This window comes from Oncorhynchus mykiss, chromosome 8 (assembly GCF_013265735.2).
Source record: "Oncorhynchus mykiss isolate Arlee chromosome 8, USDA_OmykA_1.1, whole genome shotgun sequence".
Taxonomy (NCBI): domain Eukaryota; kingdom Metazoa; phylum Chordata; class Actinopteri; order Salmoniformes; family Salmonidae; genus Oncorhynchus; species Oncorhynchus mykiss.
The window spans coordinates 54241794-54261895 of NC_048572.1; the positions used below are offsets into that span (position 1 = coordinate 54241794).

At 43.5% G+C, this 20102-nt stretch overlaps 1 protein-coding gene across 3 annotated transcripts in view; it reads left to right on the forward strand.

Annotated features, from left to right (window-relative positions):
* LOC110530129 (phosphatidylinositol 3-kinase regulatory subunit gamma) overlaps positions 1-20102 on the forward strand; it is a 58182-nt gene that overhangs the window by 29888 nt on the left and 8192 nt on the right. For 2 of the 3 annotated variants that reach the window (XM_036985685.1, XM_036985686.1), the window contains exons 3-16: positions 2329-2421; positions 4367-4444; positions 4819-4950; positions 5313-5520; positions 6304-6389; positions 6713-6812; positions 8843-8941; positions 10872-11052; positions 11432-11557; positions 11713-11799; positions 12011-12153; positions 12366-12542; positions 14410-14481; positions 19866-20039. In XM_036985685.1, coding sequence (XP_036841580.1) covers positions 2329-2421; positions 4367-4444; positions 4819-4950; positions 5313-5520; positions 6304-6389; positions 6713-6812; positions 8843-8941; positions 10872-11052; positions 11432-11557; positions 11713-11799; positions 12011-12153; positions 12366-12542; positions 14410-14481; positions 19866-20039 — 1756 coding nt within the window. The remainder of the gene's footprint in view (positions 1-2328; positions 2422-4366; positions 4445-4818; positions 4951-5312; positions 5521-6303; positions 6390-6712; positions 6813-8842; positions 8942-10871; positions 11053-11431; positions 11558-11712; positions 11800-12010; positions 12154-12365; positions 12543-14409; positions 14482-19865; positions 20040-20102) is intronic. The other variant, XM_036985687.1, reaches the window with a different exon arrangement.

Sequence of the window (20102 nt, forward strand, 5' to 3'; positions counted from 1 at the left end):
CAAAAAGCTATTTTTGTCTCATCAGACCACATGACCTTCTCCCATTCCTCCTCTGGATCATCCAGATGGTCATTGGCAAACTTCAGACGGGCCTGGACATGCGCTGGCTTGATCAGGGGGACCTTGCATGCGCAGCAGGATTTTAATCCATGACGGCGTAGTGTGTTACTAATGGTTTTCTTTGAGACTGTGGTCCCAGCTCTCTTCAGGTCATTGACCAGGTCCTGCCGTGTAGTTCTGGGCTGATCCCTCACCTTCCTCATGATCATTGATGCCCCACTAGGTGAGATCTTGCATGGAGCCCCAGACCGAGGGTGATTGACGTCACCTTGAACTTCTTCCATTTTCTAATAATTGTGCCAACAGTTGTTGCCTTCTCACCAAGCTGCTTGCCTATTGTCCTGTAGCCCATCCCAGCCTTGTGCAGGTCCACAATTTTGTCCCTGATGTCCTTACACAGCTCTCTGGTCTTGGCCATTGTGGAGCGGTTGGAGTCTGTTTGATTGAGTGTGTGGACAGGTGTCTTTTATACAGGTAACGAGTTCAAACAGGTGCAGTTAATGAGTGGAGAACAGGAGGGCTTCTTAAAGAAAAACTAACAGGTCTGTGAGAGCTGGAATTCTTACTGGTTGGTAGGTGATCAAATACTTATGTCATGCAATAAAATGCAAATTAATTACTTAGAAATCATAGTGTGATTTTCTGGATTTTTGTTTTAGATTCCATCTCTCACAGTTGAAGTGTACCTATGATAAAAATTACAGACCTCTCTACATGCTTTGTAAGTAGGAAACACTGCCGATTTAGCAGGTTATCAAATTCTTGTTCTCCTCACTGTGTGTGTGTGTGTGTGTGTGTTTATATATTTTAAATTGTGGGATATTTTGAATCAGTCAGCAGGTAATGTCAGTGGGAAAATGTCCCTTTCTGAGGGTGGGGGGGCTCCCCTCAACGTATATTGAAACGTGCCGGATTGCCCTTTTTTTTAATAATTTTTTTTGGGGTGTGTTGATTTCTGAATGTCAGTACGCCCTCCCTTATATCTTTATCGGGCACACGCATGAAGTATGTACATGCCCCCTTTCTCTTTCCCTCTCTCGCTTTCACATATGCGCACACAAACACAATCTCTAAGTCTGCTCCTGCAACCATGACTTGTGGATGCGTGCATGTGTGTCTCAAATTCTTTGAGGGTGTTTTTAAATTTGCATATGTTAGAGCGAGTAGAGGAAGAGCTTTCGTGTACTTACTGCATGCGCTTGCCCATTCTCGAGAGGTGAGGGAGGGAGAACTGACAATCGAAAATCAACCCACTGAAAATGCGCGCTGCTGCGTGCTAGCGCAGGCTAACGCTCACCATTCACCCTCCGAAAAGCAGGCAAAGTTTCCATGTTTAATGTGCAACGGATAGAGCGAGCGAGAGGGGCGGAATGTGCTGACGCAGTGTTTTTTTGTCTTAACACCCCAAATTAATAATCAGTGCGGTTTAGCCGTGCACTGCCAGGAGCAGAAGGCTGCCAAGCTCTGGCCTCGCGAGCGGTGGGCCCGAAAAGGAGGCCCTGGCAGCCGGCCACAGAGCTTTTGCTTGTTCAGGATTTTTGATTCAATCCTTTATTGTGCTCCACTCAGGCAAAGGGCCAAGGCGAAACAAACGCAAAGAAATGACTGGAGGGATGGAAAAAGGAGAGGGAAAATAAAAATGGAAATGGGATCCTTTTTTCTCTCTCTCTTTTGCCTTGCTCTGTTGCCCTTCCCTCTCTCTCTTCCCTACCTCTCTCCTTTACCTTTTATTTTTTATATATTTGTAAAAAAATAAATATTTAACCTTAAACTAGGCAAGTCAAGGATAGAGGGAAAGGAGAGGTCTTCATTTATCCCCATCTCCTTTCCCTCTAACCCCTCTATCCCTCCCTCTCTCCTTTCCCTCTATCCCTCCCTCTCTCCTTTCCCTCTCGCTCTCTATCTCCCCCTCTCTTTCTCCCGCTGTGACTGAAAACATATTTGGTTTACTGTGTGGTGAGGGTGAAAAGTCGACAACTCTGGTTTTGTGTTGTCTTTCTTCCCCTTTGTCTCAATGGCAAATTACTTCTCTGAGTATTTGTATTTTGAACACTGTAAAAGCAATGTATAAGACAATAGTCTTGTGGGCTGCCTCCAACTGCTGTTTATGGGCTATGTGGTATTTTTTGTGCAAATATGAAATGAAAAGCACATGCATTGTAAAGGACAAGAAATAGTCTGGTCGTGCTCCTATGTCAATGGAGGCCTCCTGGAGTCCCGTTTTTAAGGTCTTGTCAGAAAATGTAACCATCATTTGTGTTGTTTCAGATGTTTCTCTTCTGGATTTGACCGAGCAGTTCACACCGCCAGAAACTGCTCCCCACACCCTGGTGAACCTAGTGGAGGCCATTGAGAAGAAAGGTACACACCAACCAACACACAGCACCATAAACATGCATACACAGTAAACATAAATAGTAGTGGCCATTCAGAGGAGAGATACTATGGGAATGCAATAAATTACTCCTAGGTTTTGGAGTAATGGAACACTGTCTCATACCTCCACAGACTGCACGGCACCGTTACTCTGTTGTGTTTATTTGTTGCTGACAGATTTATTCTCACCTGTGCGCTGATGGTGCCATGCAGTGTTGCAGGACAGGGGGCTACATTCACACTGCATTATGGAGGTCTTCATTCACAGTTTCTCTCTTTCACACATTAAATGCACACACACACACTTCCTCCCACTCTAACCAATTTCACAACATTGTGTGAAATATACATATTTTAGACAGACGTGTCAATTTCACGGTTCGGGCCATAGTGTAAATGACACATTTTCATTTACATCCTACATTCAACAATTCCACTCTTTCGAGAACACATTCAGCCCTACATTGGGCTCTGGTCAAAAGTAGTGCACTATATAAGGAAAAGGGTGCCTTGTGGTATGCAGACTGAAATACTTTCTCTAACATTTTCTTCCACACAGGTTGCACAGATTGGTCTCTTCCTCTATCCTGCATCATAGCTTCCCCTGAGTGTATTCATAATCACATCCCTAGTAGGGATGGGCATGAGTAATCAAGTCCTCGAACTGATGTCAAAACTCAATCTTTACCAGAGATTTAAATAAAAAATATAAATCTAATATTGTAAAACTATTTGGTCGAAATGTTGTCTTTAAGACTAAGTTAATTTGCTTTGACTCTGGTGTTCCATTTGTACATGTGCATTTGCGGGCTCCTTAAATTCTCTTTCGTGTCTCACTCAATTGCGTTCTGACCGCTCCTTCTACACACTCGTGCTGAGTGCGACTACAGAAATAAATGCCTAGAAAAACGTATCTTACTGATAGGATACACACGCTATATTCCTTACCAAATAAAGACAGTTTTTAAACCAATTCTAAATGGACTGGTTGACTAAATGAGGAAATATGTGTTCCAACAATGACTTGCAGTTTTGGAATAATTGTCATTTTCCTACTTTGCTGTTGACACTGGTTACCCCAGCCACAAAGTCAAAATGGGCTATATCGTAAAAATTCATGAAAACCAACATTTGCATTTTGGTCTAAATTGAAGGTAGGGGCTAGGCATAAGGTCACCGGTGTGGTTAAGGTTAGGTTTAAAACCGGATTCTAAGAAATTGTAGAAACAGCCCAGGGTTTATGATTTTGTAGCTGTGGTAACTAACGTTAGTGACGACCGTACTTTGCGAGCTGCTAGTGACATTTTGAATTGGTACGACTCGGCTATTACCCCGGTAAACACAGACTGGTTCCACACTGAAAATAGGCAACAACATTAGTTTGATGAAGACAGAGCGTGTTTTCATCAGAATCCTGGCCATAGTTCATCTCCATGCAGTGTTAAATGTAGAAAAATTCCAAGGAACAGGCATAATAAACTCAATCGAACGTCTGTATATCGAAAAGAACACCGATTTGTGTTTTGTGACCCTGAAAAATGTACTTCAACTGCCAAATTGAGCCACGTTTCAAATGAGCACTCGTTGAGAATAACTTCCAGACACGAGATGCGAATCCCACTTTACCCTTTTTATTTTATTTGACATGTTTGTTTGTTTTTTTTTACTATAAAATAGGTGTCTTGATTTGTAAAAAGGCTCTGTAAATAGCAGCTACATTATCATAATTAGGTACTGTTTGCATATAGATAAATGCACACACTCCAACTGTCAAAAAAGTTCAAATGCCAGGCCCTAATCCCTAGGGTCTTTACATTTTAATGTGACCATCTGTCTGCGTCTGTCATGCCAAATCAGGCAGTCATGCCTACTATAGAGGGGCTTTTTTTTTTTTGAAGGCTGATGAGCTATTGTCTCGATTCGTCTGCAGGTCTGGACTGCAAGACACTGTACAGGACACCTGTGGCATCCTCCAACTCGGAGAGCCCAACACAGAGCTGGAGTGGTGGTGAGTTACTCCTGTCACGCTCCAGCTGTATTTGTTCTGTTAGAATTAGTATGGTAATGCTCAAAGTGAAGTGACGTGTTTTGAATGAGTGTTAAATACGTGAGTTATCTTAATAGATTTCCACTGTAGTAGAAGGCCATTTTGTATCCAATTTGGGCTAACAACACTTACTTTGTACAACCTCTAAATAATACATGTATACCTTTTCTCAACCCCATAGTGCATGATAAGACTTGCTACACTATTAGCATATAAATGTAGGTATATCATGCACGTAATGCATTCAAAATGCTCCCAATGCTTTTTTCCGTGTGGCAAACCTGGCTGAATGAAATGCTGCTGGCCGGACCCACTGACTGTCTCTCTCCCCCCAGAGATGGAGTCGGGTAGTGACGTGGGCGCCTTGTCGGAGTGTGTGGTCCGCTACCTGAGGGAGCTGCCGTCCCCCGTCATCCCCCCCGGTGTTTACCCAGACCTGCAGGCTGCGCTGCAGCACGGCACCGCGGGTACATGCCACATTTCACTGACCCCTGTTTGTGCTCAACTGTCCGCCCCCCACCAACCCATCCCTATCCCAGACGATACAGACCTAGGCTATAGAAAGTCACAGAATCACATGAAGCTGATTGTGTGGCGTGTCAATCGCGTGCCCCCCTCCTGCCTGTGAGAATAAGCCAGTAATGGAGTGCTGGGGATGAGCTAGTCACAGGCATCCCAAAAATATTGTAACTTATAAAGCTACCCTGGTCCCTGGGGATGCCAGGGACTTTGTGTGTATGTGTGCTGAGAGCGAGTTCCTTGTTGTGTGTTCACACTTGCTTGTGTGAGTAAGGGGCTGTGGTAACATGTGGTCTGCCTCTTCTCACAGACTTGGTGGCAAGCAGCAGCGGAGGCAGGGAGCTGAGCCTGGTCCTGGAGAGGACCACTAGTGTGCCCCTGCACCATCGCCTCACTCTGCAGTACCTACTCACACACCTGGGCAAGGTGGGCCAGGGCTCCCAGCTCAACGGCCTGGACCCTCACACCCTGGGCCTGGTCTTTGGGCCGCTGCTGATCCGGCCCAGCTCTGCTACTGGGTGAGTAGGAGAATACATGATCTAACATCTAAGGATACAAATTAGCTAAGTATTCACACCCCTGAGTCAATAATTTGTAGAATTACCTTTGGACAGCAATTACAGCAATTTGGAATTTCCAACACATTATTGTTTCTTATAAAAAAAACAAGAAGTCAGTCTTTGTTGGTCGTTGTTTTTACAATGTTCTAAAGCCACATTCACACCACCCAGACATATGCCAACAAACAACAGAGTTGGGTCAGTGTACGCCGCTCGTCTGTGCTAGCTAATTTGCCATTTTGTTTGGTAATATTTTGTCCAATTCGGCATGTTCAATCAGCATTTGGTGTCAGGAATGGGAGTATTGTGTTAGCAGTGCGCAAACATCATAATGGATTAAATTCATACTGTATAAACCGTTGCTTTTCACTAGTTCTCAAATTGCTTTACATTGGAGTAACTAAACTCAAACCCCACCCTTGTGATGCACAGCAGCCATTTTGTGTCGGATTGCATAGTTACCACACAGCTAGTGAATATCCTACCACATAGCTAGTGATCTCCTCCTGAGATGGACAAGTGAGGGCTCCAATGGCACTGGTTTAGTGGAAGAACATGTGATTGTTAGTGCTCTCTCCCTCGTGTGACTCAAGAGGAAATCCCTATCGCTAAAAGCTGTTATTACAGACTGTAGCTGAGTACTTTTCCCCTGCCTCCTCAGCACCATGTGTTTGAATGACCTGCCGCTGACTGAACATCTTATGACTATGTGTCTTACTCCCTGCTGTTGTTGATTGACAGGTGGGAGGTGGGGGAAGAATTTCCTGCACTAGCGCTGGAGAGGCTGCTGATGGAGAGGGCCATGGGACAGGAAGTCCCGCCCCCTGGTATGGATGGGTAGATGCAGTGCTCTAAATTTGGAGGGCTCAATAGAAATTAATATAGAACCTGGACTGGATGGAAATCGTTTTTTTTGTTTTTTGAATGGTTTGCACAGAATAATGGATTGTACTATTTACTGTGCATAACTTAGTGCTGATTTGTACAGACCAATAAGCACACACGAAACATCCCCAACTAAAGATGATTTGGCTCGTGTGTCTGTATGTGTAAATGAGACTTTTTCTATTGAAAATCTCTTGTGATGTTTTCTTGTCCAAAACATTCTAATCTAATGGGGTTTTCGGTTGTATCCGTGTGTTTTGTATAGCTCTACCAGTCAAGCCAATGAAGGCCAAAACCACGACTCCAGCCATGACTGAGACTCGCATACTGAGTGATTCCGAGTGGTACTGGGGGGAAATCTCCAGGTAAAGAGCCACTCGTGTATCAATAACATTTCTAAATCCTCAATTAAATAATTTACTATATCAACAAAATAGTTTTGGCACCCAAGTTTTCTGAGGGGGGAAAAAAAACACTTTATTTTTTATTGTTAAACTGTGTTAAAACTCCAGCAAATCAGCTCCAAGTGATTTTAATTACAGATTGCCTTCGGAAATTATTCAGACCCCTTGACTTTTTCCACGTTTTGTTAGGTTACAGCCTTCTAAAATAGTTTTTTCCCTCATCAATCTACACACAATACCCCATAATGACTAAGCAAAAACAGGTTTTTAGAAATGCTTGCAAATGTATTAAAAATAAAAACAGAAATACCTTAGTTACATAAGTATTCAGACCATATGCTATGAGCTCGGGTGCATCCGGTTTCCAACTGAACTATTATATTTACATAAGTATTCAGACCCTTTACTCAGTACTTTGTTGAAGCATCTTTGGCAGCGATTACAGCCTCGAGTCTTCTTGGGTATGACGCTACAAGCTTGACACACCTGTATTTAGGGAGTTTCACCCATTTCTTCTCTGCAGATCCTCTCAAGCTCTGTCATGTTGGATGGGGAACTGCACAGCTATTTTCAGGTCTCTCCAGAGATGTTCAATAAGGTTTAAGTCCGGGCTCTAGCTGGCCCACTCAAGGACATTCAGAGACTTATCCCGAAGCCACTCCTGCCTTGTCTTGGGTTTGTGCTTAGTGTTGTTGTCCTGTTGGAAGGTGAACCTTCGCCCCAGTCTGAGGTCCTGAGTGCTCTGGAGCAGGTTTTCATCAAGGATCTCTCTGTACTTTGCGCCGTTCATCTTTGCCTTGATCCTGACTAGTCACCAAGTCCCTGCCACTGAAAAACATCCTCACAGCATGATTCTGCCACCACCATGCTTCCCAGTAGGGATCGTGCCAGGTTTCCTCCAGATGTGACGCTTGGTATTCAAGCCAAACAGTTCAATCTTGGTTTCATCAGACCAGATAATCTTGTTTCTCATGGTCTGAGTCTTTAGGTGCCTTTTGGCAAACACCAAGTGGGCTGTCATTTGCCTTTTATTGAGGAGTGGCTTCTGTCTGGCCCCTCTACCATAAAGGCCTGATTTGGTGGAGTGTTGCAGAGATGGTTGTCCTTCTGGAAGTTTCTTCCATCTCAACAGTGGAACTCTAGAGCTTTGTCAGAGTGACCATCGGGTTCTTGGTCACCTCCATGACCAAGGCACTTCTCCCCCGATTGCTCAGTTTGGCCGGCCAGCTCTAGGAAGAGTCTTGGTGGTTCCAAACTTCTTCCATTTAAGAATGATGGTCTGAATGAAAGTCAAAGGGTCTGAATACTTTCCGAAGGCCCTGTATGTGATCATATTCAAATGTAAGCAAGGTCTGAAGTGGTTATGTTTTAATCAAATGTTATATCTATTTGGGTTTCTTGCGGTCAATTTGGAATAATGTTCCGGACCCCTGACTATCCGCTCAAGACAAAATCGTCCCGTGGCTGAATGTAGTTGATGATCCCTGGCCTATAGAATTTATTTATCCAGTAACCACATTTTTGTGTGGATTAAAACTGGATTATAGTAAAAAACTATTTGTAGATTATGGTATACGATAATCAGCTCTCATGAAACAGCCTATTGTCGTCATGTGCTAGTCGTTAAGTTGTATTGTGTGTTAAAGTAAAAAATCTTGTGTAATTTGGTCAGCTGCGTGATTAACTGCTTTGTTCATTCGTGTTAGAAATTGAGAGTTCCGCCAAAAGTTTCCACCCTCTCAAAAGGAAACTCAGCCAGAGTCGAGGCAGTTTTAAGCACCTCCTTCGCCAAATCCTAATATGTCCAAATAACCAGTGACGAAAACCCCAAAATCTGAGCTTCTGCTGCTATTTGTTGCACGCATTCCATTTAGTCCCGGAAGATTCTTTGGTCTACGAGTAGAATCTGCCCACGGAAGATTTATATTGTGAAGGATGTGGTGCTTTCATGAATTCACAATCCCCTTCAGCTGTGCCATTGTTGTTTCCAGGGAGGAGGTGAACGAGAAGATGAGAGACACCCCTGACGGGACGTTCATGGTCCGCGACGCCTCCAGCAAACTGGAAGGAGAGTACACACTGACCCTCAGGTGAGAGGCTACTCCTAGTATCAAGTAATATAGTATACAGTGCCTTGCGAAAGTATTCGGCCCCCTTGAACTTTGCGACCTTTTGCCACATTTCAGGCTTCAAACAAAGATATGAAACTGTATTTTTTTGTGAAGAATCAACAACAAGTGGGACACAATCATGAAGTGGAATAACATTTATTGGATATTTCGAACTTTTTTAACAACTCAAAAACTGAAAAATTGCGCGTGCAAAATTATTCAGCCCCCTTAAGTTAATACTTTGTAGCACCACCTTTTGCTGCGATTACAGCTGTAAGTCGCTTGGGGTATGTCTCTATCAGTTTTGCACATCGAGAGACTGACATTTTTTCCCATTCCTCCTTGCAAAACAGCTCGAGCTCAGTGAGGTTGGATGGAGAGCATTTGTGAACAGCAGTTTTCAGTTCTTTCCACAGATTCTCGATTGGATTCAGGTCTGGACTTTGACTTGGCCATTCTAACACCTGGATATGTTTATTTTTGAACCATTCCATTGCAGATTTTGCTTTATGTTTTGGATCATTGTCTTGTTGGAAGACAAATCTCCGTCCCAGTCTCAAGTCTTTTGCAGACTCCATCAGGTTTTCTTCCAGAATGGTCCTGTATTTTGCTCCATCCATCTTCCCATCAATTTTAACCATCTTCCCTGTCCCTGCTGAAGAAAAGCAGGCCCAAACCATGATGCTGCCGCCACCATGTTTGACAGTGGGGATGGTGTGTTAAGCTGTGTTGCTTTTACGCCAAACATAATGTTTTGCATTGTTGCCAAAAAGTTCAATTTTGGTTTAATCTGACCAGAGCACCTTCTTCCACATGTTTGGTGTGTCTCCCAGGTGGCTTGTGGCAAACTTTAAACAACACTTTTTATGGATATCTTTAAGAAATGGCTTTCTTCTTGCCACTCTTCCATAAAGGCCAGATTTGTGCAATATACGACTGATTGTTGTCCTATGGACAGAGTCTCCCACCTCAGCTGTAGATCTCTGCAGTTCATCCAGAGTGATCATGGGCCTCTTGGCTGCATCTCTGATCAGTCTTCTCCTTGTATGAGCTGAAAGTTTAGAGGGACGGCCAGGTCTTGGTAGATTTGCAGTGGTCTGATACTCCTTCCATTTCAATATTATCGCTTGCACAGTGCTCCTTGGGATGTTTAAAGCTTGGGAAATATTTTTGTATCCAAATCCGGCTTTAAACTTCTTCACAACAGTATCTCGGACCTGCCTGGTGTGTTCCTTGTTCTTCATGATGCTCTCTGCGCTTTTAACGGACCTCTGAGACTATCACAGTGCAGGTGCATTTATACGGAGACTTGATTACACACAGGTGGATTGTATTTATCATCATTAGTCATTTAGGTCAACATTGGATCATTCAGAGATCCTCACTGAACTTCTGGAGAGAGTTTGCTGCACTGAAAGTAAAGGGGCTGAATAATTTTGCACGCCCAATTTTTCAGTTTTTGATTTGTTAAAGTTTGAAATATCCAATAAATGTCGTTCCACTTCATGATTGTGTCCCACTTGTTGTTGATTCTTCACAAAAAAATACAGTTTTATATATTTATGTTTGAAGCCTGAAATGTGGCAAAAGGTCGCAAAGTTCAATGGGGCCGAATACTTTCGCAAGGCACTGTATGTCTTATGTAAAGAGTGGAGGACGGTCAACATTACACATTTACCAAACGTCTGTAAATGAGTGATTTTTGATCTCCTTTTAGAATGTGGAATGTAAGTTTGCTATTGTGATACTTGGGTCTTGGGTTCACGTTTGGAAAAAGAGCAAATGGTTCAAAAGGATCTACAGAATGAATCTAAATGAAAGCAACATTTAGATTCAAAAAAGCAATCACTGAGATTTCAAATGTATTTCTCGCCATTGACATTGATGTCTCACCGTTTCTCCACCACAGGAAAGGAGGCAACAACAAGCTGATAAAGATCTGCCACCGGGACGGTCGCTATGGCTTCTCCGAGCCGCTCACCTTCACCACGGTGGTGGAGCTCATCAACCACTACCGTCACGATTCCCTGGCCCAGTACAACGCTAAGCTAGACACCCGGCTCCTCTACCCCGTCTCCAAATACCAACAGGTACCTACTTTACACTACATGTACATTGACAACGACAGACATCTTTACTGTGCATCGAAATTGAACTTTGTCCTATTGCTGGCCTGCCTTTCTAACCTTAGGATTACCACTACCGCCACAATCTTCTGTAGTCTATGCCAGGACCACAGATGCATATTTCAGCCAACTCTTGAGATGTATACATTCAGTTTTTTTTTTCTTTTTTTCTCTCCACTCCTCGAATTCCAAAACATTGCCGGTTAGAGTGCAAGTTAGAATGACATTTTCACGGAACGGTTTGATTCCTGCTCAATTTGTATTGCAGCATCATTGTCCTCCCGCTTGATTGGCTGCTTTGTGAATATTGTCACTGACAGTTGTATAACGTTGCTTTCCTCAGGAGCAGCTGGTGAAAGAGGACAGCATTGAGGCGGTGGGCGAGCAGCTGAAGGTGTACCACGAGCAGTACCAGGAGAAGAGCCGGGAGTACGACGTGCTCTACGAGGAGTACACACGCACCTCACAGGTACTATACTGCTTCCTGTACTGTAAAGGGCATACTGGGTCCATACTTCTGGAACACACTTCTGTCTCAGGCTCTGTCCCAATACTCTGAAATTAGATATTTTTCTTGTATCCTTCTTTTATCCTTGCTCTCTAACCAATGATCTGAGAGGACAGGTGAAAAGAAAATGGTGGAAATTCACATCCCTCCTAACTGCCATTGCCATGAGTGGAAAAGCGAAGAAGATAAGACTCCATTTCAAAGTATTTCAAAGTCCTGTGTGGTTTAGTTGGTAGAGCATGGCGCTTGCAATGCCAAGGGATGTGGGTTCGATTCCCACTGGGACCACCCATACGTAAAATGTACGCACGCATGACTGTAAGTGGTCGCAAAAGGAGAGGAAACAAACAGGAGGATTGCATTGGTCCCATCATGCGCCATGCTGACTTGTGTTCCCCTGTGTGTCTCTGTCAGGAGCTCCAGATGAAGCGCACGGCTATCGAGGCCTTTGGCGAGACCATCAAGATCTTCGAGGAGCAGTGTGAGACCCAGGAGCGCTACAGCAAAGAGTCCATCGAGAAGTTCCTACGCGAAGGCAACGACAAGGAGATCCAGAAGTAAGCATTTTGCCTGTCCATAGTGACATGGGTATTTAAACCACAACTTGTGTTAAACTAGTACCTCTGTATGTACGTAGGCTGTATTTTAAGACTATTTAAAACATCAGTCAATGTATTGTAAAGAACAGTCAAACCAGACCACTACCAATGAACCCCAGAGGTGATTTGTTATGGGGCTCCCCCCCCCCCCCCCCCCCCTCTCACTTCAGGATCCAGAGCAACTCAGAGCGTCTGAAGTCTAGGGTGACGGAGATCCACGACAGCAAGAGAAAGCTGGAGCAGGATCTGAAGCAGCAGGCCACTGACAACCGAGAGATTGACAAGAGGATGAACAGCCTGAAGCCGGACCTCGTTCAGCTAAGGAAGATCAGGGACCAGTACCTGGTGTAAGAGAAGGCAATATACTATAGAGAATTTTTTGTTTACCATGAAACATTATTTTCGAGTGACGTGCACTCATCCCGACATCATCACAAAGCTGTGTAGCAGGATAGCTAACGCTGATGACTATGTGTATATATATATATATATATATATATATATATACAGTGCCTTGCGAAAGTATTCGGCCCCCTTGAACTTTGCGACCATTTGCCACATTTCAGGCTTCAAACATAAAGATATAAAACTGTATTTTTTTGTGAAGAATCAACAACAAGTGGGACACAATCATGAAGTGGAACGACATTTATTGGATATTTCAAACTTTTTTAACAAATCAAAAACTGAAAAATTGGGCGTGCAAAATTATTCAGCCCCTTTACTTTCAGTGCAGCAAACTCTCTCCAGAGGTTCAGTGAGGATCTCTGAATGATCCAATGTTGACCTAAATGACTAATGATGATGAATACAATCCACCTGTGTGTAATCAAGTCTCCGTATAAATGCACCTGCACTGTGATAGTCTCAGAGGTCCGTTAAAAGCGCAGAGAGCATCATGAAGAACAAGGAACACACCAGGCAGGTCCGAGATACTGTTGTGAAGAAGTTTAAAGCCGGATTTGGATACAAAAAGATTTCCCAAGCTTTAAACATCCCAAGGAGCACTGTGCAAGTGATAATATTGAAATGGAAGGAGTATCAGACCACTGCAAATCTACCAAGACCTGACCGTCCCTCTAAACTTTCAGCTCATACAAGGAGAAGACTGATCAGAGATGCAGCCAAGAGGCCCATGATCACTCTGGATGAACTGCAGAGATCTACAGCTGAGGTGGGAGACTCTCTCCATAGGACAACAATCAGTCGTATATTGCACAAATCTGGCCTTTATGGAAGAGTGGCAAGAAGAAAGCCATTTCTTAAAGATATCCATAAAAAGTGTTGTTTAAAGTTTGCCACAAGCCACCTGGGAGACACACCAAACATGTGGAAGAAGGTGCTCTGGTCAGATGAAACCAAAATTGAACTTTTTGGCAACAATGCAAAACATTATGTTTGGCGTAAAAGCAACACAGCTGAACACACCATCCCCACTGTCAAACATGGTGGCGGCAGCATCATGGTTTGGGCCTGCTTTTCTTCAGCAGGGACAGGGAAGATGGTTAAAATTGATGGGAAAATGGATGGAGCCAAATACAGGACCATTCTGGAAGAAAACCTGATGGAGTCTGCAAAAGACCTGAGACTGGGACTGAGATCTGTCTTTCAACAAGACAATGATCCAAAACATAAAGCAAAATCTACAATGGAATGGTTAAAAAATAAACATATCCAGGTGTTAGAATGGCCAAGTCAAAGTCCAGACCTGAATCCAATCGAGAATCTGGAAAGAACTGAAAACTGCTGTTCACAAATGCTCTCCATCCAACCTCACTGAGCTCGAGCTGTTTTGCAAGGAGGAATGGGAAAAAATGTCAGTCTCTCGATGTGCAAAACTGATAGAGACATACCCCAAGCGACTTACAGCTGTAATCGCAGCAAAAGGTGGTGCTACAAAGTATTAACTTAAGGGGGCTGAATAATTTTGCACGCCCAATTTTTCAGTTTTTGATTTGTTAAAAAAGTTTGAAATATCCAATAAATGTCATTCCACTTCATGATTGTGTCCCACTTGTTGTTGATTCTTCACAAAAAAATACAGTTTTATATCTTTATGTTTGAAGCCTGAAATGTGGCAAAAGGTCGCAAAGTTCAAGGGGGCCGAATACTTTCGCAAGGCACTGTATGTGTGTATATATATATATATATATTACTATTTGTTGACTGAATTGAAGTGGACTTGTGTGCAATTCTGTTTCTTTGGTCTTGCAGATGGTTGACACAGAAGGGGACGAGGCAGAAGAGTATAAATGAGTGGCTGGGCATAAAGAACGAGGCAGAAGAGTAAGTGACAAAGTTGCAACATTTGGCAAGTGTTTAGATTGCATGTTATAAAGCTATACCTGTTGGGTGTGTCTGTAAAATGTGAATTTGAAACTGTTGCCTTGTATTTTGTATGGACGTCATATTGATGTATTTTCGGGGGAGGTATTTTATTAGGATCGCCATTAGCTGTTGCGAAAGCAGCAGCTACTCTTCCTGGGGTCCACACGAAACATGACATAATACAGACCATTAATAGACAAGAACAGCTCAAGGACAGAACTCCATACATTTTTAAAAAGGCACACGTAGCCTAAAAAATACATACATACATACATGCATGCATACATACATACATACATACATACATACATACATATATACAGTGCCTTGCGAAAGTATTCGGCCCCCTTGAACTTTGCGACCTTTTGCCACATTTCAGGCTTCAAACATAAAGATATAAAACTGTATTTTTTTGTGAAGAATCAAAAACAAGTGGGACACAATCATGAAGTGGAACGACATTTATTGGATATTTCAAACTTTTTTAACAAATCAAAAACTGAAAAATTGGGCGTGCAAAATTATTCAGCCCCTTTACTTTCAGTGCAGTAAATTCTCTCCAGAAGTTCAGTGAGGATCTCTGAATGATCCAATGTTGACCTAAATGACTAATGATGATAAATACAATCCACCTGTGTGTAATCAAGTCTCCGTATAAATGCACCTGCACTGTGATAGTCTCAGAGGTCCGTTAAAAGCGCAGAGAGCATCATGAAGAACAAGGAACACACCAGGCAGGTCCGAGATACTGTTGTGAAGAAGTTTAAAGCCGGATTTGGATACAAAAAGATTTCCCAAGCTTTAAACATCCCAAGGAGCACTGTGCAAGCGATAATATTGAAATGGAAGGAGTATCAGACCACTGCAAATCTACCAAGACCTGGCCGTCCCTCTAAACTTTCAGCTCATACAAGGAGAAGACTGAGATGCAGCCAAGAGGCCCATGATCACTGGATGAACTGCAGAGATCTACAGCTGAGGTGGGAGACTCTGTCCATAGGACAACAATCAGTCGTATATTGCACAAATCTGGCCTTTATGGAAGAGTGGCAAGAAGAAAGCCATTTCTTAAAGATATCCATAAAAAGTGCCGTTTAAAGTTTGCCACAAGCCACCTGGGAGACACACCAAACATGTGGAAGAAGGTGCTCTGGTCAGATGAAACCATTGAACTTTTTGGCAACAATGCAAAACGTTATGTTTGGCGTAAAAGCAACACACCATCCCCACTGTCAAACATGGTGGTGGCAGCATCATGGTTTGGGCCTGCTTTTCTTCAGCAGGGACAGGGAAGATGGTTAAAATTGATGGGAAGATGGATGGAGCCAAATACAGGACCATTCTGGAAGAAAACCTGATGGAGTCTGCAAAAGACCTGAGACTGGGACGGAGATTTGTCTTCCAACAAGACAATGATCCAAAACATAAAGCAAAATCTACAATGGAATGGTTCAAAAATAAACATATCCAGGTGTTAGAATGGCCAAGTCAAAGTCCAGACCTGAATCCAATCGAGAATCTGTGGAAAGAACTGAAAACTGCTGTTCACAAATGCTCTCCATCCAACCTCACTGAGCTCGAGCTGTTTTGCAAGGAGGAATGGGAAAAAATGTCAGTCTCTCGATGTGCAAAACTGATAGAGACATACCCCAAGCGACTTACAGCTGTAATCGCAGCAAAAGGTGGCGCTACAAAGTATTAACTTAAGGGGGCTGAATAATTTTGCATGCCCAATTTTTCAGTTTTTGATTTGTTAAAACAGTTTGAAATATCCAATAAATGGCGTTCCACTTCATGATTGTGTCCCACTTGTTGTTGATTCTTCACAAAAAATACAGTTTTATATCTTCATGTTTGAAGCCTGAAATGTGGCAAAAGGTCGCAAAGTTCAAGGGGGCCGAATACTTTCGCAAGGCACTGTATATATATATATACACACAAACTATCTAGGCCAAATAGGGGAGAAGGCGTTGTGCCGTGAGGTAGTGCTTTAGCTGTTTTTTTTAAACCAGGTTTGCTATTCATTTGAGAAATTTGAGAGAACTCGGGGGTTTTCTTTAATGGAAGCTTCTCTTATGTCAAACGTGTACTGGGGGGGGGGGGGGGGGGGTGTGGGAGGGGTCTCGAATGGTTGAGAGACAGCTATTGGGGAACTGTGGGGGGATCTTTTCAGGGTTCGGGTTCACGTTTTTTGGCCTGGTGGTAGATCGGTCAACATGCCCTTGAGCAGGTCATTGACCCTGGTTGCTACTGTGTGTCGCTCTGAATGGGAATCTGTTGGATGACTGGTATGATGTAGTTATTGAGCGGTTTCACTGCAAGTAAATAAAATCAAATTCATTTATATAGCCCTTCTTACATCAGCTGATATCTCAAAGTGCTGTACAGTAACCCAGCCTAAAACCCCAAACAGCAAGCAATGCAGGTGTAGAAGCACGGTGGCTAGGAAAAACTCCCTAGAAAGGCCAAAACCTAGGAAGAAACCTAGAGAGGAACCAGGCTATGAGGGGTGGCCATTCCTCTTCTGGCTGTGCCGGGTGGAGATTATAACAGAACATGGCCAAGATGTTCAAATGTTCATAAATGACCAGCATGGTCAAATAATAATCAAAGTAGTTGTTGAGGGTGCAGCAAGTCAGCACCTCAAGAGTAACTGTCAGTTGGCTTTTCATAGCCGATCATTAAGAGTATCTCTACCTCTCCTGCTGTCTCTAAAGAGTTGAAAACAGCAGGTCTGGGACAGGTAGCACGTCCGGTTAACGGGTCAGGGTTCCATAGCCGCAGGCAGAACAGTTGAAACTGGAGCAGCAGCACGACCAGGTGGACTGTGGACAGCAAGGAGTCATCATGCCAGGTAGTCCTGAGGCATGGTCCTAGGGCTCAGGTGCTCCGGTAGAGAGAAATAGAGAATTAGAGAGCATACTTAAATTCACACAGGACACCGGATAAGACAGGAGACGTACTCCAGATATAACAAACTGACCCTAGCCCCCCCGACATAAACTACTGCAGCATAAATACTGGAGGCTGAGACAGGAGGGGTCAGGAGACACTGTGGCCCCATCCGATGATACCCCCGGACCGGGCCAAACAGGAAGGATATAACACCACCCACTTTGCCAAAGCACAGCCCCCACACCACTAGAGGGGTATCTTCAACTACCAACTTACCATCCTGAGACAAGGCCGAGTATAGCCCACAAAGATCTCTGCCACGGCACAACCCAAGGGGGGGCGCCAACCCAGACAGGAAGATCACGTCAGTGACTCAACCCACTCAAGTGACGCACCCCTCCAAGGGACGGCATGAAAGAGCACCAGTAAGCCAGTGACTTAGCCCCTGTAATAGGGTTAGAGGCAGAGAATCCCAGTGGAGAGAGGGGAACCGGCCAGGCAGAGACAGGAAGGGCGGTTCGTTGCTCCAGAGTCTTTCCGTTCACCTTCACACTCCTGGGCCAAACTACACTCAATCATATTACCCACTGAAGAGACGAGTCTTCAGTAAAGACTTAAAGGTTGAGACCGAGTCTGCGTCTCTCACATGGGTAGGCAGACCATTTCATAAAAATTGAGCTCTAGATGAGAAAGCCCTGCCTCCAGCTGTTTGCTTAGAAATTCTAGGAACAATTAGGAGACCTGTGTCTTGTGACTGTAGCGTACGTGTAGGTATGTACGGCAGGACCAAATCAGAAAGATAAGTAGGAACAAGCCCATGTAATGCTTTGCAGGTTAGCAGTAAAACCTTGAAATCAGCCCTTGCCTTAACAGGAAGCCAGTGTAGGGAGGCTAGCACTGGGGTAATATGATCAAATTGTTTGGTTCTAGTCAGGATTCTAGCACTAACTGAAGTTTATTTAGTGCTTTATCCGGGTAGCCGGAAAGTAAAGCATTGCAGTAGTCTAACATAGAAGTAACAAAAGCATGGATTCATTTTTCTGCATCATTTTTGGACAGAAAGTTTCTGATTTTTGCAATGTTTCGTAGATTGGAAAAAAAGCTGTCCTTGAAACAGTCTTGATATGTTCGTCAAAAGATGAGGGTCCAGAGTAACGCCGAGGTCCTTCACAGTTTTATTTGAGACGACTGTACAACCATCAAGGTGAATTGTCAGATTCAACAGAAGATCTCTTTGTTTCTTGGGACCTAAAACAAGCATCTCTGTTTTGTCCTAGTTTATAAGTAGCAAGTTTGCAGCCATCCACTTCCTTATGTCTGAAACACAGGCTTCTAATGAGGGCAATTTTGGGGCTTCACCATGTTTCATTGAAATGTACAGCTGTGTGTCATCCGCATAGCAGTGAAAGTTAACATTATGTTTTCGAATGACATCCCCAAGAGGTAAAATATATAGTGGAAACAATAGTGGTTCTAAAACGGAACCTTGAGGAACTCCGAACTTTACATTTGATTTGTCAGAGGACAAACCATTCACAGAGACAAACTGATATCTTTCCGACAGATAAGATCTAAACCAGGCCAGAACTTGTCTGTGTAGACCAATTTGGGTTTCCAATCTCTCCAAAAGAATGTGGTGATATGATGGTATCAAAAGCAGCACTAAGGTCTAGGAGCACGAGGATAGATGCAGAGCCTCGGTCTGACGCCATTAAAAGGTCATTTACCACCTTCACAAGTGCAGTCTCAGTGCTATGATGGGGTCTAAAACCAGACTGAAGGATTTCGTATACATTGTTTGTCTTCAGGAAGGCAGTGAGTTGCTGCGCAACAGCTTTTTCTAACATTTTTGAGAGGAATGGAAGATTCGATATAGGCCGTTTTTAGTTTTTTAAATATTTTCTGGGTCAAGGTTTGCCTTTTTCAAGAGAGGCTTTATTACTGCCACTTTTAGTGAGTTTGGTACACATCCGGTGGATAGAGAACCTTTTTATTATGTTCAAAATAGGAGGGCCAAGCACAGGAAGCAGCTCTTTCAGTAGTTTAGTTGGAATAGGGTCCAGTATTTGAAGGTTATTGAAAACAAGTATATTGTATGTTTCAAATATTCAAATAATAAAATATTAATTAAAACAGTGTGGTGTACTGCAGGGAAGCTCTCTAGACCCTCTACTCTTTTCTATTTTTACCAATGACCTGCAACTGTCATTAAACAAAGCATGTGTGTCCATATTCTTCTTGTTGTAAAAAGGCAGTTACACAATGACAATTATGGCCTTGGAACCAATTCTGCCCACTGAGAATAACCAGGTTGCCTTTCCGTAAAAGCTGCAATGCCTTTAAACTCTGCACCAGATGCCCAAAAGTAATCCTAACACCTTTATAAAGAATTTTGTAAAACATCCAGTGAGGCGATGAGTCATTAGCACCCTCTCTCCCTCCTACAGCTCATACTCGCTGGTGGAGGAGGATGAGGGCTCGCCCCACCACGACGAGTGCACATGGTACGTGGGCGACATCAAGCGCACCCAGGCAGAGGAGCTGCTTAGGGACAAGTGTGACGGCACCTTCCTCATCCGAGAGAGCCAGACGCAGAAGGGCTCCTACGCCTGCTCCGTGGTGTGAGTGTTTATTTCAGTGTGTTACATGTCAGTCAAAAGGGCTAAGATTATTCTATGATGGGT